General features: G+C 40.4%; 1 protein-coding gene across 1 annotated transcript; it reads right to left on the bottom strand.

Moving 5' to 3' along the window:
- Positions 1-1,283: 1,283 nt before the first annotated feature.
- On the bottom strand, positions 1,284-26,018 carry ENOPH1 (enolase-phosphatase 1). Its single transcript, XM_081162502.1, has 6 exons — positions 25,570-26,018; positions 14,164-14,265; positions 12,718-12,920; positions 10,230-10,362; positions 7,775-7,898; positions 1,284-2,396 (listed from the first exon to the last, which is right to left on the bottom strand). Exons 1-6 carry the CDS (start codon positions 25,651-25,653, stop codon positions 2,257-2,259), a joined length of 786 nt encoding a protein of 261 aa, XP_081018628.1. The 5' UTR covers positions 25,654-26,018; the 3' UTR covers positions 1,284-2,256.
- Between the last annotated feature and the right edge of the window lie 340 nt (positions 26,019-26,358).

The following is a 26,358-nucleotide window of genomic DNA, read 5'->3' as shown; positions in this document are numbered from 1 at the left end:
GAGTTTCTTAGGATCTAAGAAATAGCCCCCTCACCTTTTCCCCTTCCTTCCACACCCTTCTCTGACAAACTGAATTTGATATTGCAACTTTCTCTTACTTTCTGAATCTATTTCTGTCCTCAATTACTCAATATAAACTAGTTTTTCTGGTAACCCTTTTATCATGGAAAGTAAGTGCTTGTTGCTGTAGACTAAATTCTGTGTCCCCCACAAATGTATATATTGGAGTCTAACTCCCAAGGTGACGTACTGGGAAGTGGGGCCTCTGGGAAGCCTTGGCAGAACCCTCATGAAAGGGATTAGTGCCCTTATAAAAAGAAGCCCAAGAAAGCTCCTTCATCCCTTCCACCATGGGAGGTTACAAAGAGATAACTGGTCTATGAGGAAATGGGCTCTCATCAGACATTCAAGTTGCCAGCAACATGATGTTGGACCTAGCCTTCAGAACTGTAAGAAATAAAATTCTGTTGTTTTTAAGCCACCAAGTCTCTGGTACTTTGCTATAGCAGCCTGAATCACTAAGACACCTCTCCACCTCAATTCTCCATTGGCTAGATACTGAAAACCCTCCTTTTCCTTAAATTCCTTTCTAATCTAGACCCTGGTGCACAATTTTCTCTCATTTCTTCCTTACTTTTCTAATTATTCCTTCACTATCATTAAGAGGTACCTTTTTCTGTCATCTTCTCATGAGCTTTTTCAGAAATTGCATGAAGTTCGATCTTTATTACCATTTTTTGTTTTACCATCATTTACAACTCACTCCTATTTCTAAGATTTACTTAAATTCATTTCCCTTTAACTACTCTTCTGTATTTCCATAGTCCTTAGATTTCTTAATTAGCTACTAGAAGAAAAAAATTATCAACATAAAATCTTTTATATTCCCCATCTTCTCATATTTGCAAGGCTACTTCCTTTTCCTTATTTAAAGCATTCCCCAAATTATTCCTCCAGGATTCATCAGTTCTTCCTGATTAATGAGAATACCTGCCCCCTTCAAGCATTAGCCTATATATCTCAAACATAAGAGTCTCAAAAATCTAAGAAACCCCACTCATATCCTGAATGCTTACTATCCAAACGAAATAACCAGTGAGGTTAGCCATATATGTATATAGGACTCAAGTAATAGCCAATGGTTTTCCAATGGCATTCCATTAAAACACACACAAGATTAAGACAAAAACTAAAATAAAATTCTTATTTTTCTAAATCTCTACAGTTTCTTTTTTTTATTATGGCAGTATGTGGTGTAGTTCAGGGACCTACATAAAAATGAGTGACGAAAAAGAATGATTTTATTAATCACAACATGACATTAACATGATATCCCATTAGAACTGAACCAGGATAAATAATGCTGTTATAAAATTTACATTTCCCACATACATTTCAAGGAAAATAGTACATAGTGGGGCTCTTTTAGGTCTTATAAACTGATTCCAGTAAACTTTTTAAAAATAGTAAACATCATTAACATATTCTCAAACTGTGCTAAGGAGGAGTTAGAAAGGCAGCTAGCTATAAAATCTGTAGTGATAACAACTGGCAGGGTTAGAACTGTTTTGGCAAGAATGTTAAGAACCACGTCTCTATTTTACCTTTTACAGCAGTGCACCTTTTTCATTGATAAGGCAACTGCTTGCTGAGGGCACCACAATGATTAGCAAGTTCCTTAAGTAACAGATGTTTGATTGATTAGGACTCAAATAAGCTTCCTTCCCCAATTTTGTCTCTTTTGGAGCAGAAATAACTAACTTTGTCTTCTGTAGGTAAGAAAGCTAATATTTTGAAATTCAGCTGCTATAATCTTCTAACTCATAATTAAAAAGGGAGATGAATTATTATTAGGGGTAAGTCTTTGAAATTCTTCCAGTTTTTAAAAGACCAAGGCTTCTGAATAATTTCTCAAACCTACCTTTCCATTTTGGTCCATAACTTGATAAACATAATACATTAGATCTGTATTGTAATAATTTCTTCTATCAACTACATTTTGCCCTCAATCAGAGTGAGAGTTGTGGTTTCAAACCATTTCTACATATAAAGCATCTTTAAATTAGTTTCCTTTTCACTGAACTGAGATTCCCCCCTCCCCCACTTCTGTGCCTGTGAAGGTAATTTGAACACGCATATATACTTGCATATATACGTGTTTATACGTATGCTTAAAGTAAGTTACTTTTACCATTAGAATAAACTAGACTACAGGGACAACTCTGTGAAGACAGTTTGGTCTTCCTCAGAAATCCTCTAGGTCGAGGAAGGCAGGTACAGTTCGCTGAAGGACGTGATGAGGCTGTAGTAAGTCTTTTCATCGTCTGTTAGTCCTGCATTGCCAGGTCTCACCACCACAGCTACGTGTACATCCGCTTCCTCAGCAGCACTGGCCTCTGTGAAAATCAAAATGCATATCAGAAACGTCAAAATATGACCTCTGATATTTGCTTCAAAGTAATGGGGGGGCATATGGGAATGTAAGAAACAGGTTTGGTCTTGATCTGGTAATTGCTGAAGCTGGAAGATGGGCATATGGGTGGTACTGTATTATTCTCTTTTACATAACTTTTATTTTTCCATAATAAAAACATTAATACATAATTGTACTTGACAGACTAGAATGGCAATGCATCCAGACTTCTGAGTTTTATTAAGTATGTGAATGCAGAAAGACAGAGCCATGTCCTCTCCACACCTTTCCTCCATTCCCTCCCACTAGTCCTAGAGAGAATTGAGCTGTTTCCCAAAGGGCAGCCTGTCAGGGAAAATAGCAATTAAGCAGATATAGGACAAATGGAATCCTAGGACCTAATCAGGCCCAAATACCTGCTCTCACAATCGGAGCCCGCATGTGTTATAACCCCTGACTAGACTGCCCATCTTTTTTGCCCGGCAAATTCCTAGTCTTTGGAATTCAACTCAAATATCTCATCTTCCAGAAGCATTAGTAGAGCATCCCGCATGCCCCTTCAACACCCTGTCAGCTCTATCACAACAGCATGAGTTGACATTTATTATCTGTTGTATCTCTCCCCAACAGACTGTGACCTATGGCCACATAGTGGGTAGAAATAAAAATAGTAAAATAAAACTAGGTAAATTAGATACTGCAGAAATATTTCTAAAACACCATGGGTTACATATCTTTCCATCTTGTTTCCATCTGAAAGATAATAGCTAATATATTAATTTATCACCTACTAGGTAGGTACCTGGTACTATTCTAGGAACAGAGAACAAAACAAAGCTTCTGCCTTCGTGGAGTTCCCATTCTCATCTAAATCTTTACAACAACCCTGAGGTAGTTAACATTACTATCCCCATCCTACAGCTATGGAAACTGAGAGCTAGTGAGTGGTAGAGCTGAAGTATGAAATTGCTAATCTGATTCTGTGGTCTGTGGTTGTACCCTAGAACAAGGGTCGAAGTTACAGCCTATCACTTGTTTTTGTAAATATAATTTTATTGGACCACAGCCACACCGATTCATATGTGTATTATCTGTGGCTGCTTTTGCACTACAAGGACAGAGCTGAATAGCTGTGACAGAGACTGTGTCTCCTGCAAAGCCTAGAGTATGTACTACGTGGCCCTGGACACAATAAGTCTGCCGACCCCTGGTCTACAGTGCCACTACTCCGAGTATGGTCCATGGACCAACAGTGAGGGAATCACCTGGAAGCTTGTTAAAGATGCAGAATCTCTGGTCCCCAAGATGGAACTACTGAATTAGAATCTGCAATTAACAAGTGATGCCTCTGCAAAGGGTGAGTTTTGATCAGCGATTTCAAGACTGAAAAGAGAGGAGACATTCTAGGAAGGAGGCACTTTAGGCAGACATAATACATGTGTAAATATTGGAAGAATGGAGCAAGTCATTGTGGGAGACAGGACACAGGTCAGAGAGATGGGGCATACTTGGATAGACAGAGCAAAACTGGAGAAGAATCCGAAACACGTGGTATGAAGAATTTAGATTTGGTATTAAAAAACCTCAGTGGGCCCTGGCCAGGTGGCTCAATAGGTTGGAGTGTTGTCCTGTACACCAAAAGGGTGTGGGTTCGATTCCCAGTCAGGGTGCCTACAGAAGGCAACTAATCAATGTTTCTCTCTCTCTCCCCGCTTCCACTCTCTCTAAAATCAATAAAAACAAAACAAAGCATGTCCTCAAGTAAAGATTTAAAAAAACAAAAAAACACCTCAGTGATTTCTCAACCTCTGGAAAATAGTTGCAGCATCTCAATGCATGAAAGGGCAGTGGTGTTGAGAGAGATGGTACATTCCTAGAGAGAGAAGCAGGACACACTCTCTCTTCCTTCTACCCACCTCAAGTGTCTATCTTCGGCTATTCCTGTGAAAGGGCTGTCACCTTCCCAGGGCAAAAAAGTATTAAACAATCCCCTCAGGCAGACTCTGCAGATGCCATTCATTCCAGCAGAAGAGGCAGCTGTCTCCTATTGTTGGCCAGTTCCCGCCTGGATGCCTGGAGCAAGGCTTTCCTTCTAACCAGCAATCCAGGATCTCCACCAAGCTGAGCCTCCATGATTCACGAGCCACGAGCCACATGAGATCTGACACTAGCCTAGCTAATGACTGTCCCACATTCAGCGTCTCACCTGGATCACCACAGGGCAAGATTGTTCCTAAGCATCTATTTGCTCTAGTCATAGAATACTGAGACATTTAACCAATACTTGTTGACTTGAAACCCTGGACTGCTTTCCTCTAAAGGAAGAAGGTCTTTCAGTTCTCTCTTCTATGCCTGGGTATTATTTCAGAGATCGCTTAGTCTTCCACTCTGCCTTGGCAATGGAAGTCTGGGCACAGAGTACCAAAACACAGGATCAGAGATAACAGACAAGAGCGAGGAAGGCAGCCAGCTGCCTGGGGTCAGGAATAAAACCTCTTTGTGGAGGACTCAGAGGAACCAATTTCATTGGGAGGCCAACTTGGGGATCATCTCTAGTCTGTAAAAAGAACAGGAGTAACTTCTGGGACTGCAACCTAAGGAAAGGAAATGGCTTCAGAGAAAAAGAAAAAGCTGAAATTATAGATGTACTATGATGGCAACTAGACAAAAAAATGTGGCTAAAAACAAGACTATGAAGAAACTGTAAGTGATTTTAGGGCAGGGATTGTAATTATTAATAGTAACCAAAATACAGCGGATAGGGCGAGGGTCTGGGGATCACAGAATGCTCAGGATAGGCTTTGTGGGGAGCTCCAGTCACAAAGCAGATCCCTAATTCTAAGTCTGCAAAAACTTACCATTCAAAATGCTAAGGAAATTAAATATAGGACAAACCACAGATTTTCATCTCCAACAGCCCCCTTTATGTGAATGATTAAAGAAAAGCAATTCACAGATTAAACCAGACAAACTCACCAGAACAAGGCCTGTCTCCTTTCCATAAGGAGCAAAATTATCATTCCTCACAGAAACTGCTATCGCATCCCTAACCTACATAGACAATAAAGCGACCTTACCACCCCACCACTCTAAGCCTCCAAAAACCATCCAAGGAAGAGGGTATACTGTAGCTTTGACTCAGTAGGAGGTTAAAAGGTTTCTATACAGAAATATGATAGACAAACATTTACAGTTCCAAGTAGAAGCCATGTGAAATGCTTGTTGATGGTACATTTAAGCGGCCTGGCTACCTAGTTACACAATGAACCCTGAAGCAGTGTGTCCGTGCACCTGCCTGTCTCACCTTCAGGGCAGTCAGACATGCAGGTGTAAAGCTTTCCAAGATGTAGAAAAATGAGACATCAGTTTGTAGGAACCCTTAGACTCTGAAGCTGACCTAAGCCAGGACCTATGGGCTGATCCTCACTAAATACTGTCTACCTAGGTCAAAAATTCCAGTCTAGATTCACCAAGGTGGGAAAGTTAACAAAGGTAGTAACAATTACTGAATGTCTACTGTTTGTCAGGTGAAATTAAGCCTGTTTTAGCCCTCTTTCTTTGAAAAACATTATTATAACTTCTTGACGGCATTAGATGATCTATGGTGGTTAAGATTGTTTACAAAACCACTTAGCTAATTTGTCTTTGCCTGTTATATTCCCTAAACAACAGACATTCTTCCCTAAACAACAGACCAAAAGGTCATGGGTTAGCAGTAGAAAAAATACACACTACCACAGGTAAGACGCCTTTGCCAGCAGCCTGGATTTGCCCTATCTCTGAAAGTCCTAATGACTGAAGGTGACTTTGATTCTGCAACAATAGACAGAAGGCTGAAGGGAGGAATATTGCCGATAGGTGCTGAAGCTGTCTCCAGGGGGCCCAGGAGCCATGTGGAGCTGACTAGGCAAGAGAGCACCCCCTGCCCTCGGCCTCTTTTCCCCAACCTCCTTCCCCAGCCTGAGACAGACAGGGTGCTGGAGCAGCTGTGCAGTACACAAAGCCCTTCTCTGGAGTAAACAGGGTGTGAAACTAACAATCCAAGCTGAGTGGAACATAAAGAACTACCCTCAAATACAAGTGCAATTATAAACACACCAAAAGTAGGTCCCCAGGGAGATGCACCACTCTAAGGAGAACAACCACGCAATCCAAGGCCAGGGTCAGGCCGGGGAGCGTGGGGGAGCCACACCAACCAGAGGCTTTCGGGTAAGAAGGCAGTGACCACCTTCCCCCAGCACCCTCACCTTTGCCTGCTGCCGCCTGTTTCCTTACTCGCTACTGTTTCCCTCTATAATTCTGTAGAGGACTCACAGTCTCACACAGACGCTTGAGCACATGTTTTACATTTGGTCAAAACCACTCTTGAAATCACTTAAATGGCCAATAAACAGTACATATTGTTTTGTGCATTCAATCCTCAATGTAATAATGCATCTACTAATGTACCATATAAAATAGAGGGACATGCTGGGTGAAAAAGATGCTATCTTTAAACAGGTGAATCGTGAGGGGTGCCTGGGAGACAGAGATGGTCCTAGGGAAGGCAGGGATGAGGCTCCCAATCACCAAGGGCAGTGTTCACCAACCGAATGACAAGGCAAAAAGCACTCAAACTACAGAGACCTCTTTCTCTCTTTATTTGGCTGAGTGTGTATATGTGATCTCACTGCTGTTAAATGTATTTGCTGCAGGCCCACTGTGACTTTATTCACCTTACCTAGCCATGCACCTACCGTAACATTCTTGCCTGCATGCTTATTCCCACAATGACACCCCTAAGTCATCCTTTGTTATTTTCCCATTTCACGTGTGTGTGTGTGTGTGTGTGTGTATGTGTGTGTACAGAGAGATGGGTAGGGAACCATGGATACGGAGTTAAAATGAGAAGGCTTAGTCTTCCCAATGGCCACATCCCCACACAACCCCCGAGGATGGGTAAGTGGGGAGGGAAGTGAGTTGGCTGGTTCACTGCTTCTTTTTGTTGTTTTTTGTTAATTCTCAACCGAGGACATTTTTTCCCACTGATTTTTTTTTTAAGAAAGAGCGGAAGGGAGGGAGGAGAGAGAGAAACATTAGTGCGAGAGAGACACATCGATTGGCTGCCTCCCACATGCGCCCAGACCAGGGCTGGGGACCGAACATGCAACCCAGGTATGTGCCCTTTCACCAGAAATCGAACCTGTGATGCTTGGGTCAGAGGGCCAATGCTCTAACCATTGAGAAACACTGGCCAGGGCTCACTGCTTCTTTTTATAAAACTTTTACTTTTCAAGGGTCCACACATAAACTTCCTTTAGAGAGGCAATGTGTTTGCAGTGCCAGGCTCAGTTCCCATCAGTAAGAAGTCAGATTACTCACCCAGAGTAACGTCTGTGAGAAACAAGATGTTGTTGGTTGAGCACCCAATGCTGTTTGCAATCTTTCGATAACTCTCACTCTCCACTTTGTGTCCAATCCTTGTATCAAAGTGACCATCAACAAGCTGAATAAAGAAAAGGGAAAATATGCTATAAATACACTTGTAACTTGAACTCCTTTGTCTCTCATCCCTCATCTCTGAAATATACAATGATAGTGATTTCACTCAATATACAACTGAAAATCTACATAATAGAGAACTTTGTGAAGACTACAGAAAGTACATAAAGATTTTATAGCAATAAACATTCGAAAGGAAAAAACTACCAATTCGACATATATAAGATCATTTTACAATCTACTTGCTTTTCTTTAACATTAATTTTTCCTCAAAATCTTTTAAAATATATATGCCCTACTTTCTACCCTCAAAATACTATTTATACTCAAACTACTTACTGAAGTAGATTTCACGCCTGAAGAAAGATTCTGAACACTGTCCTCCGACCCCAGAATGAACAGATTTCTTTAACCTACCTCATTAATAAGTTGTTATTTCACTTTCAAGAAACTTTCAATTTTCTGATTAAAACATTTTGAAATTCTACCCAAGAGCTAGTTTATATCCTTGCCGCCTTAAAAATAATTGAGAACAAATGCTAATTTAACAAGCAGTGATTAAAATAAGTCCACATTAAGGATCAGCTTTTTTTAAATTCTCACCTGAGGATATTTTTTCCATTGCTTTTCAGAGAGAATGGAAGGGAGAGAGAAGCATCAATGTGAGAGAAACACACTGACTGGTTGCCTCCACATGCAAAGCGAGGGACTAAGCCTGCAAACGAGGTACGTGCTCTTGGCTGGAATCGAACCTGGGACCCTTTAGTCAGCAGCCGACACTTTAACCACTGAGCCAAACCAGCTAGTGCAAGGATCAGCTTTTATAATGTGATCTTTTGAATATATACAGAAGTTTTCACAAACTAATAAACAAGCCTAACAATCACTCCAAGACAAATTAAGGTAGTATTAATATGATTTTTTTTTTAACTTTTAAAAAGTTAAGATTGGTTTTGCATATTTTTTCTCTCAAGTCTGCCTCATTTAGTAACTGGAGAATAAAGTTTGTATTATTGAACTCAGTACGTATTATGTCCTGTTTTCACTTTGTTATACCAGAGAGAGCAGAAAAGAGGTTTACATCTGTATTCAGAGACAATAGTTACGAATAATTTTAAAAATTTATTACTGATTTAATTTTTTATTTAGAACATGAAATGCAGAAAAGTACTAAAATAAGAATATGACAATTCCCAAAGCCAAAGTGTTTTCTGTATACAGCAGAAGTTCAAAATATTTATTTTAACAAAGAGTTGGATGAGTGACCTATTGTGTACCACTAAGTTCAGTGTGCACTAAGCTAGCATTTCTTTTTGAATCCCTAAATGTATTCTCTTCTTCCAATGACCACCCTGTTCTCCAGGGGGCACAAGGATGGCAGGACAGAGGTGCTAACAAGAATTTTTTCATGAACAAGAAATTTAACAGGTGGCCTTAACTTAAAATTAATTAATAATGTACCCAGTTCTCTTACACAAGAATGCTGGTTCTGTTCAAATAAAACCTGTATCTCTCCAAAGTACCGAAAACAACCAATCCATCTTGTACTCTGCTGCACTGAAGAAGTCTGTTTTGGTCCAGCTGGCACGGCTCAGCAGTTGAGCATCGATCTATGATCCAGGAGATTGCTGTTCGATTCCCAGTCAGGGTACATGACTGGGTTGCGGGCTCGATCCCCAGTGGGGTACATGCAGGAAGCAGCCGATCCTCTCACCATTGATGTTTCTCTCTCTCTCTCTGTCTCTCCCTCTCCCTTCCTCTCTTTGAAATGAATAAAGACATAAAAAAAAATAGTCCGTTTTGTTTTTGTTTTTTGGATAGTGGCATGTATCACTATTTTACCTGCTACTTTAAACAACCAAAAGAAACATGCCATTAGTTTCCTTTGGGTTAATGATTTCCTAATATTAGCAAGATAGCTGATTTACAAGCTAGCTCATATCTTGTTAGCTGTATTTTGCATATGGTTCTAGTATGATCATCAGAATCACTTAGGGTGAATGTTTGCTAAAATGCAGATTCCTGACTCCTCAGGCCTGCTGATTAAGATTTGCTAGGAAGCAGACCCCAGGGATCTACATTTTTAACAAACTCCCCAGGTGATCCTTATGCACAACCAAGTTTAAGAACTTCTGATGCAAAAACTGGTAATAGAAACATTTCACTCTTGCCTGTAATATATTCCCCAGTTTTCTCACTTCTCTTTACAAAGTGCTTAGCATATATAAATGTAATTATCTGAATGCTGATTTAGCTAATAACTGTAGCATATTCCTTTAACATTCATTATTTCATGCTTTGATAGTGTCAAAGATAAAATAATCCGGTAACCTACCTCAAGAATATCTCCCTCTGTAGAATGCCCAAATAACAGTTTCTGTGCTTCTACACTCCCTGAAGAATAAATATATACCTTCATTCCAGCCTCTCTCCACTTCCTGACAGCTGGAACTACATCTTCGAAGAACCTAGAGGGAAAGCCAAATTAAAATGTAGGAACACATTATCTTGCCAGGTAAAAACCAGTCAAAATAGCTGTCACCAGTTTCTCTATTTGTGACCAAATGGTCACCATGAGAAGTGACTCCATGAGATCTAGTAAGAGTGTCAGCGGAGTTCCAGGATCACAGATCAGCAGCAACAATTTGGGTGGAGAGGATAGTTCTGACAGCCCCATTATTGATAGTCAAAAGTGATTACAGATAAAGGGATGAAATAAGAAGGTGACTTTTTAAATTCCCCCCCAAAAAAGCAAACAATAATATCGTACTTTTACATAACCTTTGATGTAATGCATGACAAGAAAAGGTTAAATTATGTCCAGTGTGCCTTAAGAAACCATGGGAATGCTTTTAGAAAGATCTGCACCCAAACAAAAGAAGAAATGTTTGGGGGCTCAAAGCTATTAATCTTTGATTAGCTAGAAAATGGAACTATATTTCTTTTCTTTTGTTCTTTTTTTTTTTTAAATATATCTTTATTGATTTCAGAGAGAGGAATGGAGAGGGAAAGAGAGAGACAGAAACATCAATGATGAGACAGTCATTGATCAAGCCCGCAACCCGGGCATGTGCCCTGACCGGGAGTTGAACCCCGACCGCCTGGATCCTAGGTCGACGCTCAACCGCTGAGCCACGCCCAGCCAGGCGGAACTATATTTCTTGAGAACTAAGAAGTTTTACTATACAGAAAAAAAAATGTAGCAAATCAGAAAAGAGACTTGTACAACCTCAAATTCACTGATCAGCGAACAGTGTCTGGTTGTCTGATTCCTGACATTGGCTTGTTTACCAATTCTACTGCATATTTAGTGGTGGAAACATCAAAGATGGGTGAAAAGAGAAGCACAAGGAAGCTGGGATGTGGAGCTGCTCATCCTTAAAAGATTAACTGAAAAGTGTCAGAGAGGTCTTCTACTGGATAAAACAGCTTAATATGTTGCACTAATTGAACAAAAGAGATCCACTAGTTCAAAACCAGCACACATAACTGTGAGTTACTTTGTGTGCTACTTTGCACTCATGGACAGAGGATTTTTCCATGTTGAATATGCAGGTTGTTACTGCTCCAAAACAGGGCTTAGAAGTCTATGATAACTTATTTCAAATCCCTGGTTTTATAATTGAGGAACTAAGACCAAGAGAAAGATGGGTTAAATACTTTGAACATAGTCTCATGGCTCCACTCTTCTGAGGGCTGTACAAAGCAATCTAGCTGATATTCCTAGATCATTGGCGTATCCTGAAATTCCAATGCATCCTTTAAAAGGTGGAAGCCCCTCCCCAGCTAGGGCACATGCCCAGGTTTTGGGCTTGATCCCCAGTGGGGAGGGGGCAGCTGATCAATGATTCTCTCTTATCATTGATGTCTCTACCTCTCTCCCTCTCCCTTCCTCTCTCTGAAATCAATAAAAACATATTAAAAAACAAACAAATAAATAAAAGGTGGAAGCCCCTTGTAAAGTATATAAAGGAATGGCATCTCATTTGCAAAAAACAAACGAAACATAAGCAGCTGGAAATAGTCTTGGATATTACGGTTTACATCAGGCAACAGCCTAAAATCCTTAGTGGCAGTGTCTTATTAAGAATTTCTTAGCATCCCATCAGTGTGGCTCAACTGGTTGAGTGTTATCCATGAACCAGGAGGTCACCGTTTGATTCTGGTCAGGGCACATGCCTGGGTTGCAGGCTCAATCCCCAGTAGGGGGAGTGCAGGAGGCAGTGGATTGATGTTTCTCTCTCTCTCTCCCTGAAATTAATAAAAACATTCAAAAAAAAAAAGACTTTCTTAGCAACACAGGACTCGTGAATCTCCTTCTGCAGGAATGCTCTCAGGAACTCCACAACTAAGACAAAGGGACAGTAGAAATTATTCAAAAAGGACACAGAAAAGAGTGGCAATGCTGACACTCATACCCCCAAAGTAACGGGGTGCATAATTTTATCGAGTTCTTACTTCTCTAACAGAAAAGAAAACAGGTAACCTAGTGGTCCTGGGAAGCAGCCCAACAGTGCTGTTACTCTTATGCAAAGGATCGAATATGACTTAGTTCAAGAAAGTTACCACTTTCTAGGAAGCTGTTTTCAAATTGGGATTAAAAGTCCATCAACCATACCACAAAGACATACATCACGTTTGGGGAATTGAGCTGGGGGAAGTGCTTTATCCTAGCTTTGAAAAAACAAAACACTCACTTGTTAGACTAAAAAGAATGTTGATTTTATCTGTTTTACTAATCATGCAACACTGGGGAAGAGTAGTGGAAGAGGTATTTGGTTCGGGACTGGTGAAACGTTCAAAGTCAACGAGCAGCTACATACTCCGCTTTCACACGTCCCGCTGTGAACGCTGCCCTCCACATGTGGCCCTGCAGCTGTTTCAGGGCTGTGGTCTTTCGATCTAGAGACATCTGCCAGCACACGTTATCGACCACGGCCTGGATCGTCTGCTGCAGGTCATCTGCCCCATTCTCAGATGCAGCAGGGATCGGAACAGCCCCATCCAGGTGGGAGTCCTCTTCAGCCTTCAAGTCATAAACAACATGAGGTTTGTTTCTTACTTTATTTAAAGAAGAGTCCTTAATATGATACCTGAAAATCAAGCTGAATAACTTTCTCCAACTATCATTAGCACCAAGCACGGTTACAAATTAAAAGTATCCTACAATTTGGGGCTGATACAGATGATTCCTAAAAGAAATGGATTAAAATTAATACTTTTCATTACCTTTCCTATATTGCTAAAGCTGAAATTTAAACTGAGAGGCACGTATGCAAGAAGAGAGGTAACATATGATAAAATGACAGAGTAAGACCTGGTTTGTTGATTCACTTACTAGGATCAACAAACCAGGAATTCCATTAAATCTGATGATTTTCTCTGCACTATAACTGAGGAAAAAACAAAGAAAACCTTTAAAATTAGTTCATGCCTGGAATTCAGTAAAAAAAGCTAGTGAAGTAATGTCTTGGGTTGGTTCACATTCAGTCTCCTGCCATCTCCCACCTCTTGCAAAAACTCTAACAGCTACTTGGAACAATGACTATGTGACAACACCTAGGCCCGACCTCTAAAGACTGAATGACATATATCCTGCTGTCAGGGAATATGTATGCATGTTTCAACAAGAACTGAGGCAACAAAAAGGGTAAGGGAGGGGAGTGTTTCAGACTAACTAATGTTATCTAAAAAAATCCAACAAACCCAAATACTCATGCCCCATAGGATATTTCCAGTTCTAACTCCTAACATTAATAATTTCAGAGAGCATTCCACACTGTCCAATGTAGAAAATTAACTAGAAAATAACTGCCACAGAGTTAGCTCTGCACAACATGTAAGATCTTTGCCACTGAAGCAACTTTAATAAGAAAAACAACAAAACAAGAGTTCCACAGCACATGATGTGTAAGAGGAAAATAAAGACTGAAAACTGGGCGCAGAACAGAGCTCATGACACTCGGGGGGGTATGAGGGCTGGGCCATACCCTCATAGTGTAAGCTGGGGTAAGAGGTCTGGAGGCGGTGTGTGGATGTGAGGGCCCAGGAGCACTGTGCAGGGCTCAGCAAGGGCTCATGCCAGGAGGCAGATGAGAGTGAAGAATGAGGTGATGAGGTGCTGTCACTTGGAGACATTAATGAAAAATGTGAAGACAGCACAAAACCTTTTGTATTCCACCCAGAAAGGGCTTGAGCACGAGTCTCTAAGCATCCTTATTTCTAAGACTCTTGGGAATGTGGAAGCAATGGAAGAGAAATGTCCCAACCTGTTTCCTCAAAAGAGTGACATCCTGCTGGCACTCCTCTTCTTCCCAATGTGTCTGCAAATACTCTTTAACATTTTCTTTGATGTAAGGAAATAAAATGTCCTGGTAAAAGAGTAAAAGAAACAAACAAGAATTAGCTTTAGTCATTTGCATGAGATCAAGTTCTTCAACAATCTCACCTATAATTATAGAAAATAAGCCACTGAATATATGAAAATTGCAGCTGTGTGCCCAGCCGGGCATGGCTCAGCAGTTGAGCGTCGACCTGGGATCCAGGCGATTGGGGTTCGATTCCTGGTCGGGGCACATGCCCGGGTTGCGGGCTCGATCAGTGACTCTCTCATCATTGATGTTTCTATCTCTCTCTCCCCCTCTCCTTTCCTCTCTCTGAAATCAATAAAGATATATATATTTTTTTAATTGCAGCTGTGGATATATGAGAGAGACAGAGACCAAGAAATAAATGAATGGGTCAATAATCAGTAAACTAAAAAAAAAAAAAAAAAAAGCAGTAAACTGGCCCCCGGCCCAAATCTGTTCTACCTCTTAGTTTTTGTAAATGAAGTTCATTGGAACACAGCCATATTCATGCTTACATAGTGTCTATGGCTACTTTGGGGCCACAATGGCAAATTGAGTATTTATAACCAAGATGATATGGCCTGCAAAGTCTAAACATTTACTATTCCTTTACAGAAAAAGTCTGCTGACTCTGGAACTAGATTGCTAGACCCTAAGTCCTTGAGGGCAAGGATCAAGTACACGTTGCTCACAGCTGTAACCCCAATACACACCACAGTACTTGGCACGTGTACGTAACTCAAATACCTGCTGAAATGGTGTTCATGCATGACAAATGTTTTTTTTAAAAAAACACCTGATCACCACGATTCCTGGTAATCAGACTACTTAACAGAATACCCTATAAGAAAGTGATGTGCAAAACAATTCAGAAATAAATAACCTGTCAGTAATCCATGCATTGGGAATATGATCTTCCTTAGGTCAAAATTTTTACATTTACTTGCAATTGTAGCATATGTATCTTTTCAAATAAAATGTGGCACTTTCAACAATTGCTTTAGTGTCTACTATATGCCAAGATATGCTAGTCCCTCAGTGGAGCATGGAGAAAGGGAATGAAGATAAGTCACAGTCCCTATTCTCAATAAGTTTAAGAATCTGGGGGAAGGGGTGGCGGGTAAACAAAGAATTACAATGGGGCACAATGGGTAAGACAGAGTCCGAGCAGACTGCCATGTGGATCCAGAGTGTAATGGCTCTGCAACAGTCTTAAGAATAGCCAGTGTCTAAAAAACAGGCTGTGAGTGTAGATTCCAACTATGTAATTCAGAGAAGGCTTTACATTTTAAGAGAAACTCCATAATCAAATTGAATTCAAGAAGTCTGTTTATTCAAATTCATTCACTCATTTATTTATTCAAATATTTACTAAATGTCCAATAAGGGCAAGCCCTGTGCTAAGAGCTGGAAATATAATTGGGAACAAAAACTGTACATGATCCCTAACCTCAAGGAGTACAAACAGACCCTTTTAGGGATCCTATAAGGTCAAACTATTTTCATGAGAATACTTAGTTATTTGCCTTTTTCAGTTTCATCTCTTCAGAAGTGTACAATAGTTTTCCAGAAGCTACATATGTGATATCACAAGAGATCCAATGCAGGTAAGAGAATCCAGCTGTCTTTAATAGCTAGACACTGAAGAGGCATGCAAAAAATGTGGAACAACGCCATTTTTCTAACTATGTTTTCCAAAACAAAAGAATGATTTTGTGAAAATGTATTATTTATATTAACAAAGTAATGGGACTTGTTAAAAATGAATGAATAAATATTTTTAAATTACACAGTTTTAATTTCTAATATAGTAAATATTGGTCAATATAATCCACATAAATAAAAGTTCTTTGGTTCCTCAATAATTTTTAAGAGTACAAAGGAATCCTGAAAACAAAAAGTCAGAACCACAAGTTGAACAGGATTAACCCAGAGAACACCAGAGGAGAGAATGTGCCACACAAAGAGAATGGTGTAGGGAGGGAAAGGTTCTGGGTAGAGTCACCTGATCAATGGAGCGAGTCACCTGATCTATGGAATGTATAAACCAGAGATGTAACACAGGTTTCCAAGTGTTTCCATACCACTTTGAGGTATGCAAAAGGCCTTAAAGATAAGCATCCTATTCCCTGCAAAGAGGGTTCACTAAACATAATAAGAACAGGCTCCATTTCACGAAGCTTTAGCTTGTGCTATCACAGGACACATCTGTGCCAAACAGAGCTCCCACCTCTTCAGATTAGTATTAACCAGAACTGGCCCTCAGCCCAGCTTTTTGGGGTGTAGGGAGCATCTTAAAACCACTGATCCGTGCTTTCTCCCTCTCTTCCCTTTCAACCTCGGTACAAGAGGTGAAAGAACCTGGAAGAAAACTGAGGAATGATATGGTCAGGACATAGTTTATAGATCCATACGAACAAAAGTGTGTGTTTTTAGTGTGCATAGCATCTTTCTGACTGGTACAAAGAAAGGTTTGGCTACATTAGAATTTTTTAATATTTCAGAAGACCCAAATTAAAGCTCAACTTAAATTGCAGTCCCAAATAAAAATATACAACACAAGAAAGTTATTATGGCTTTTTAAAAATGGTAGTACTGAAGTGTTTATCTCTCTTCATAATATGCTATTCAAATTTCACCTGCCCTAAAAAAAATAAAGAAGTCATTCAATTTTGCTTGTTCTCATGTGGCATTCCAGTTAAGTAATGGATCATTCAGCATATTTTGTAGTAATTAGAAATAGAGATAAATAGAAAGCACTTTCTACCACAACACATACATTCTCTAACACAAATTTTTTTAAAACTGATTTGAGAGAGAGAGAAAGGGAGAGGGAGAGAGAGAAACATCGACTGGTTGCCTCCCGTAAGGATCCTCACCGGGGACAGAACTGGAAACCTGGACATGTGCCCTGGCCAAGAATCGAACCAGCAACCTTTCAGTGGGCAGGCTGACACTCAACCAACTGAGCCACACCAGCCAGGGCCAGACAAATATTTAAACTGGGCAAGGATCACTTTTGACTCAAATTTAGTGATAAATAGCAGAAAAGTTTCCAGAGGATAAATCATAAAACCACCAATTCATTTATTTAATATTTACTGAGGATCTACTGAATGCCAGATACTTCTGATAATGGAGTTATAAACCACAGACTCTCTCCTCAGAGAACTAGAAGAAATAAAAGGTGCAAGGTTCTTAATAATTCTGAACTTTTAGAAAAGCTTTAGAAGTAAGAGATTACTTTGGAATTCCTGATCATCCAAATTGCCCCTTTCCTCTATACATAAAACTCTCCTCTGCACTGAGTGAATGCCAAACTAGGCAATGAAGCCAGAACTTAGTGTAACACCTGGAATATCAATATTACCTGGGGGTGGTATGTTAGCAGAGTGTTCTCTTTTACTGGAAAAGTATTACTGCATAACATAAAAGTACAGTAACTAAATTGTTAAGATTTTATCCATCCTTTCAACACTTATTAAGCATCTATTCTGTAAAATAAATAAAATTCCTTTAAGTTGCTTATTTTAAAAGCCAGTAATTATACCACAGTTTGATGTGTCCTATGATACCATATAAGAAAGTTCTAAAAATAGACTTTCAAAAGCTGGTGCTTATTGCCCAAACCTGCCCACTGAAAATGTTCAGGCTTTATAAGTAATTCCACAAATAACTGATGATTAATGTTTTAACTTCAGCTATAATCCATTTATAATTTTAGAGTACTATTGTACAAAAAAAATGCACCAATAAACCCAGGATTCTACAAATGTGTGACTATTTTTAGTCTACCAGGTACCTAAGGGGATGTTATGATTTAGTAGTACATATAGCAAAAGGCTATAGAAATAAATGAGAGTATTTGTCTTCCAGGGGCCTATGATTAAATTCTGCTAAATGCTGGAAGATATACTATGCAAGCAACAATTTATTCTACTTTATACAACTCAATGGCGGCTTTCTGAAAGAGCTCCATTAAGGGGCACAAAATATCTGAAGATCTAATGAAAGAAGTTGCCTCACAGCTGAGCCAGTGTGGCTCAGTGGCTGAGTGTTGACCCAAGAACCAAGAAGTGGTAGGTTCAACTCCCAATCAGAGCACATGCCCGGATTGTGGGCTCGATCCCCAATAAGGGGCATGCAGAAGGCAACCAACTGATGTTTCTTTCATAGATGTTTCTATTTCTCTATCCCTTTCCCTAAAATAAATTTTTAAAAAATTAAAAAAAAAAAAGGAGTTGCCTCATAAATGCTTACAAGTCCAAACACGGACCTGCTTTATGGTTATGCAGCTGTTTTAGTGGAAAGATCTTAGAATCAATAAAAATAAAATTGTTGTTATAATATTTACTCGTCTCCTTTGAAGAAAATGTGTATATAAAAAGGTAATGGGCCCTATGTTCATTGCACTGTTATTTATAATAGCCAAGATTTAGAAGCAGCCCAAGTGCGCATCAGTAGGTGAGTGGATAAAAAAGCTGTGGTACATTTACACAATGGTATACTACTCGGCCTTAAAAAAAGAAGGAAATCTTACCCTTCTGCAACAGCATGGATGGCTCTGGACAGTATTACGTTAAATGAAATAAGCCAGTCAGAGGAAGACAAGTACCATATGATTTTACATATGTGGAATCTAATGAACAAAATTAACTAACAAAATAAAAACAGAGTCATACAGAGAACAGACTGGCAGCTGTTAGAGGGGAGGAGGGTTGAGGGGCTTGGTGAAAAAGGTGAAAGGATTAAGCAAAGAAAAACAAAAAACTCATAGACACAAACAGTACGGTGATTACCAGAGGGGCAGGGGGTGTGGGGAAGTAGGAGAGGGGAAAGGGGTAATAAATGGTGATGGAAGGAGACTTGACGTGGTGAACATGCAATACAATATACAAATGATGTGTTATAGAATTGTACACCCGAACCCTATGTAATTTTATTAACCAATGTCACCCCAATATATTCAATAAAAAAAAAAAGGTAATGGGTAATACTTAAGAGTTAGTATAACTATTTAAGAAACTATTTGAAAAGGTTTCCAAAGAAACCACATAGTGCAAATGATTTATAGTATTTGAGACTTTAACTTCTACAATGAAAGTGTATAATCCCTTTTTAAACTCAGATCTAAATGACATTATATTAGTTTCAGGCATACATTACATTACATAAATAACACATTAGTTTCAGGTATACAACATAATGATTCAATATTTGTGTATATTGCTAAATGATCACCACAATAAGTCTAGTTAACATCTGTCATCACAGTTACAGATTTTTTTCTGGTGAAGAGAACTTTTAACATCTACTCTCTTAACAACTTTCCAATATATGGTCCAGTATTATTAACTATAGTCACCATGCTGTACATTACATCCCCAGGACTTATTTTGTAACTATAAGTTTATAACTGCTTGAACATTTCTAATTATGGGAATTTACTACTTCTTGGAGTAAGTGGTCTATGACATTTGTCAGACAGCTTGAGCAGTTGTGGTATTAGAACTGCTCCTTAAATATACTTCCTGAAAGCATACTAGAAACTATCAAGAGAAGTGCTACACAGGGTCACACTTTGCTGTCCCTATCTTCACAGAGTAAAAAGGGACATATCCATTCTCTTTTGAAAGCTGAAGCCTTTAGGAATAACCATTAGATTTCATTATTTGAATTTAAAATGAATTAATAAATGTGTTACTAATAAGACAACAGTGTCTTCTAAATCTCATTAAGGATATTAAACTGTAATTAAAGAATAATCTAATTAATTGTAATGAATCATATTGCACCAGGGAAGATTATCATTATAAGGGACTAGTAGTTGGGATAGGTTTAAAACAACAGAAGAGACAGAATATTAGTATCTCATGTTCCAGAGAAGAAAACCTGATTGCTCCAGAGTCTTAGACCCTAAAAGGAGGGGAAAGGGAAAGAACTGACATTTATCTCCTTGAACCTCATCTATCATCCCTGCAAGGTGACCCCTTTGAACAGATTAAGTTGAAGTTCAACAAGGTTTTACTGCTGGTACAAAGTAAAGCCAGGACTCAAACCCCGATGACTGAGCCCATTCAGCTTGTGGGTGGATGAGGGCACAGCTTACTAGGATCACTCAACCCCCTGGATCCTGATACCATATTCTCTATAGACATTTCTAATAGTTTTGGTTTCTCAAAACTATTAGATTTGTACTAAGAAAATTAGAGGTTTGGGTTCACCTGGCAGTTTTGTAACACGTCCAATAAAGAGTAATAGCATAAGTAGTTGTAGCAGTAGTAGGAGTAACTGCCAACATTTACTGAGCCCTTACTATTCCAGGCACCTCTCTATAGGCAATCCTTAGTGATCTCATCTGATCTCATGATTTTAAGTATCATCTATTATTGCTAATGATCTTCAAATCCATAGCTTTACCTTGGACCTCCTTCCCTGAGCTCAATTTTTTTCTAACTGTCTACCCCAAATCTCCACTTGGATGTCTGAGACCAAACTCCTGCTTCTACTTCTTAATCCTACTCCTCCCACATCGCCCCATCTGAGTAAGCAGCAGTTCCGTATTTCCAGGTGCTCAGGCCACATGCCTTAGTCATCTTTGACTCCTTTCTCTCACACTCCCAGGTCCAGTCAATCCACAGCATATTCCATCAGTCCTACCTTCAAAATACATCCAGAATCTAATCAATTCTCATCACTGCTCCTGCTACCAGCCACTCCAAATTTACCCAATGAATTGATTGATGAATGGCTTGAATGATCGCATTTCAATTCTCATAATAACCCTATGAAACAAATGCTATTATTTTCTCCATTTTGCAGAGGTAAAGGTTAAGAATAAATTAATGAACTATGATAACAGTTATCAGTCAGGTATCTCTCTCTTTTTTTTTAAGTTTGAACAGTTCATCCCTATTGAAGAGATCTACTTAGTTTACTAAGAAGGCCCAGCCCAGGAGTTGTTTGCCAGTCTCTTGGGGCATACCAGATGCCAAACATTGGTCTGACCAGGAGCTCCTCTCCAAAATCCTACCCAGGTCCCACTGCTGGGATTACGATGAGTTTCCAAACCGTGTGTCTTAGTCTCTCTTTACTCAGTAAAGTGTGTCAGCACCACACTTTCAAGACTTAAGAAAAGGGAACTTGTTAGAAGGTGACATAATGAATCATTGAAAAGAAAATCAAGTTGAGAAATTAACCCCTCATGCACATACCTAGAAGACAAAGAACCCTTTTCTGTATTAAAGACTTGTCTTTGAAAAGAAATCCGTGTTTCTGAAATGAAGTCCCCTGGGAACTTTCAGAGAAGTTCCAGGAGGGCCTCTGAGGACAGGGCTACTGACTTTCCACACAATTCTTTAAAAAAACAAAACACGTGACGTTTAAAATTACTTTATTCATCTACTTTTTAAAATGTTTTCATTGATTTTTTAGAAAGAGAGAAAGGGAGGGGGAGAGAGAGAGAGACACATCAATGTGCGAGAGAAACATCGACTGGTTGCTTCCCATACATACCGGTCCAGGGACCAAACCTGCAACCTGGCCATGTACCCTGACCAGGAACCAAACTGGTCACCTTTTGGTGCACGGGACGACAACCAACTGGGCCACACCGGTCAGGGCTCCACACAATTCTTTAAAGAGGTGATGGAGAACTGGGTGCAACAGGATAAGGGTGGGTTGCCTTCCACACCTCTTCTGGCTCCTATACATCCACCAAACCAATTTGGAAATTAAATAAGTTAATAAATGTGAAAATCAAAAGTTTTATTAAAAAATAAGCTCTCGCTAAAAAAAGAATATCTTTTTTTCTTCAGTGAAAGGATGACATGGGATGAGCTGTAAGGATGGAAAATTTTAACCATCAGACAATGTAGGACTTTACAGAGATAAACACAGGATATCCTTAAAAAGTTTATCTGAGCAAGATAAAGGCCTAATCTATGTATTTAAAAAGTAGGGGTTATATATTAAACTTGATGCCTATTTTGGAGTCAATCTGATTAAATTTCTTTCATAGGGAAAAAAAATCAGAAGGAACATTCACCGAACTCCGAGCGGTCATTTCAGGAGCATACAGTGATGCTTTGCCGTATTTCACCTCTCACATTTTATCTTATTTTTTTATATGTTATTGATTTCAGAGAGAGGAAGGGAGAGGGAGAGAAATAGAAACATCAATGATGAGAGAGTCATTGATTGGCTGCCTCCTGCACATCCCCTACTGGGGATCCAGCCCGCAACCCAGGCATGTGCCCACTGGGAATGGAACAACGATCTGGATCATAGGTCGATGCTCAACCACTGAGCCACTCTGACTGGGCCACCTCTCATACTTCAAATATGTCCTTTTCAGAGTGTATTTAGTGCCACATTTTTCATATTTTGTGCCTTTTGTTGATGATTTTGCAGTTTAAAATTGGCCAAGTACTGTCTAGTGTCCCAAAGTGCAAGAAAGCTTTGATGTGCCTTGTGTAGAAAGTATATGTTAGACAAGCTTTGTTAAAGCATGAGTTACAGTGCCACTGGCCATGAGCTCAATGGTAGTGAATCAAGAATATATACTAAACAAGGCAAACAGAAACACCTACAAGGTTATGTATTGATCAGGTGATGAAAATGTTGTGACCAGAGGTTCACAGGAACCTAACGCTAGGGGCAATAGTTCCTTATTTGCTAACTTGGTATTCTCAGTGACTAACTACTGCAACTGTTGTTACATGTACCAACTCAACATGTAGCAACAGGAAAACCACCAAATTATAGACCATTTTCCAGAACAACAGATCATTTTCCCAGAACTCAAACAGTAGTTGAAGGTTCCTGACAGGATAACCACAGGGACTGATGATGGTGTTACTGCATAGCATACAGACTAAAAACATTAGAATAATGCAATGCACAAAGTCAGAAAATGAGTATTACATCATCACATTCAAAGAGGTGGCTCCATGGGGCGCATATACCTCAAGGGCATGCAAATGAATCAATGGGGTAAGGGAAGAGAATATAACATTTATCTATATTTATTAATCTCATTTTTAAATTCCAATTTATTTTATAACTTAGTAATAGTACAATATGTGTACACAATTTATAAATTCTACTGGTAGTGCCTGATCCAATTATGTTGATGGTGTACAAGACCAAAAAAAGTTGGGAGATCGCCACTGTAGAGGATCAGAGTCAGTATCTGAAAACAAACTCCACGGGCACAAGTCCTACAGTGAGGGAGAGGGCTGGTGGCTCTGAAGACTCAGATGCACTGGGTTCTACGGAAATCTGGGTTCTATTGCTGCTCTGCCCCCAAGTTGTGGCAATCTTTACAAAGGATGTTCCTACAGGCATCATCAACTGGAAGAAATTAATTAGGTGGTTGCAACACTCACCAATCTGAGCTAGGAGCCCTTCCTGCTCTAGAAATTTGACAATTCTATGATTCAGAGAAAAAGACATAATAGGTGGTACATAAAATCACTGTGCTGTTGCCTGGAGTCTAAGGGCTGAGGTGTGCCCTGCTACAGCAACAGACTGTCCACAGAACACCACTTACCACACTGAGAGGATTCTATGGAATCCTCTAAGAGATTCTAGACTGTTAGTGCTATCTTACAGAGTTAAGCTAATCAATTACAAGTGCTCAGCAGAGAAAGAGAGAAAAACATAACCATAACCAGTGCTGGCAATCTGTCTGCCATTCCACTAAACGAGGGTGTTCTGTTCCCTGGGAGTCTCATTTCCTCAGTCTCTCTTACAGTGTGAGACTGTTTGACACAAAATATTTTTCATTTACATCATCTAACCATAAACCAACTACTTTTCTGGTGCTCAAGGGAAGAAGCAGGGATTATTTCAACCCTAAAGGGAAAATGTCTACATATGACTTACTGAAAGTTGGAAATCAGCCTCCAAAGAGGACTGACTTCCCTAAGGGTATTTCAAGGACAATTGTAGATAATATACACAGACTATAAAACCAAACCCTCAAATAAAGTAAGACTCATTATAGTAATGCAAAGTGAAATTTGTTACAATATGCTTTTATGGTACTTCATATTGTTTAAAGCGCTCTCATATCAAAGGTGTCATTTAACATACACAACAACCAAGCAAAGACAGAACAAGAACTGCAGTTCCCATTTTAGAGATCAAGTGCAATTAATGGAAAAAGAATTTTGAGCCAGACAATTCTGGTTCAAATCCCAGGCATATTGTTCAATTTTTCAGAGCCTTAGTTTCCTATTGGTAAAATGCAAATAGTTGCACACACCTCACAGTTTTGAGGATGAGTCAAGTATACAAGTCACATGTATACAGTACTGTGTGTCCTTTCATCACTCCACAGGAAATAGCTTCAAGTTCATACATCTACTGTGACTAATCCCCAATTCCCACCTCCATGCTCAGAGGTTCAAGAAGAATGTAAAAGGTGTTCCCACCCATCAGCATCTAACCAAAAACAGGGACAGGGGAGGGTGAGATGGTGCCATGAGAACTACTCTACTAAAGGTTTTGGTTCAAGTAAATTTATGAAATGCTACTCTCTTGAAGACTCTAAAAATACATATGTGTGTACGGATGTGTATGATACAAAGGCTCTATAATTTTTTTTATATAAAGCTGGTTCGACATGTACAGAACATTTCCTAGCAATGCTTTTAATAATGGAATCCTTTTTTTTTTTTTTTTTTTTTGCATAAGTACTATAAACATCCACACAGAACTAATGTTCTTCTGAAGATACTTTTGGATGAACATACTTTTTTAGAAATACTGGTTTTGATAAGTTAATGTGTAAGAAGTTAGTATTATTGTATTAGGTTAATATTAATAAAAATAACTAATAGATTATATAGGACAAAGCACAAGATATCTGGAATACCAGGGATACCTGAAAAGTCATCCTAACACTTCAGTCTTTCCATTTTGCGGGACTAGAAGAACAAGGACCACTAGGTCGCGGCCGCCGCCTCCCCTGGTGGAACCGAGCAAAAAGCTGGCGCTCACCTGCCCCGCGGGGGGCGCACCCTTCGCCTCACCCAGCAGCCGCGGACCATTCCCTCCTCTGCCCTTTTTCACCACCACCTCTATGCCTTCCCACCCATCAGCATCTAGCCAAAAACAGGGACGGGGGAGGGTGAGTGGTGCCATGAGAAAAAGCAAGCCCGCAACCCGCCGCAGCCTTTCTACTTCCATCCCACAGCGGTGCAAAGCCACGCCGCCTCTCCTACCTCTCGTGTCTCCAGGGCAAGGTCTGCAATACTTTAAAATTTTTTGTATTGTTTTTAAGCACAAATAACTTCCCCGCTCCCTTCCGCCCCTCACCTTCACGAAATCAATCGGGGTTGTGGTACCTTCGATATCTAACAGGATCACAGTGACTTCGGCGGGCACCGAAAGCACGACCATTTCCCTACCGGATGCTACCACGGGAATCGGCCTATTGATAGGGAGGGCGGCGCCAGCTGCACCCCCGGCACCGTCCTGGGCGTCCTCAGCTCCGCAAGAATCCCGGAGCGTTCAACCGCGTGCAGCCTGGAGCACGAGGGGAAGACGCTGCCTCCAAGCCACGGAAAGTGGAGACGGCGGCCGCGCGAGGAACCTGAAACTAGGAGCTGCCCGGGGCCGGAGGCCGAGACCAGGTGGGCAGGGAAAAAGGCGAGCCAGGCGGGGCTCCGAGGAGGCGGGAGGAAGTAAAGGCGTCCACGCAGATTGGCCGCCAGAGAGCCTCCAACCGATCCATCAAATTGGGTCTCGCGTGGGCGGGAACAAAGCGAACGCGGGAGCCGAGTGCGCGGGCGCGCGCTCTCCGCAGACTGGTTAGGCGAGCAGGAGAGGCCCGGGGCACGTGCAGACGGGAGCCCCGCGAGTGGCGCGCCGGGGATGTGAGTGCCCCCTGCCCTCTACTGCACCTAGACCCCCACCCCGCCCACTGCCTCTGCTTTTGCATATTTACAGTAACCTGACCGGGCCTGCGCCCCTCCTCCCATCCTCAGCCAGCAAAAGAGGCTGTGCGCGGTCCTGGTTGGCCTGACTGCGGCGGCCCAGGTTCCGGCCGAGCCGCTCGGAAGGCCCACCGCCCCCTCTCGGCTCGCGCGCCCGTAGCCGTAGCGG

Source organism: Miniopterus schreibersii (assembly GCF_964146895.1).
Source record: "Miniopterus schreibersii genome assembly, chromosome: 1".
NCBI classification, from domain to species: domain Eukaryota; kingdom Metazoa; phylum Chordata; class Mammalia; order Chiroptera; family Miniopteridae; genus Miniopterus; species Miniopterus schreibersii.
Note: the sequence above shows the minus strand (reverse complement) of the source record. Positions and strands in the feature narration are given on the sequence as shown.

Excerpts from the sequence above, each read along its gene's own strand:
- ENOPH1 (XM_081162502.1), bottom strand. The coding sequence starts at position 25,653 with ATGGTCGTGCTTTCGGTGCCCGCCGAAGTCACTGTGATCCTGTTAGAT. Across the intron at positions 7,899-10,229 it reads CAGAGGGAGATATTCTTGAG|CTTGTTGATGGTCACTTTGA; the intron begins GTAGGTTACCGG and ends TTCTTTATTCAG. Across the intron at positions 2,397-7,774 it reads TCTCACAGACGTTACTCTGG|AGGCCAGTGCTGCTGAGGAA; the intron begins GTGAGTAATCTG and ends TGATTTTCACAG.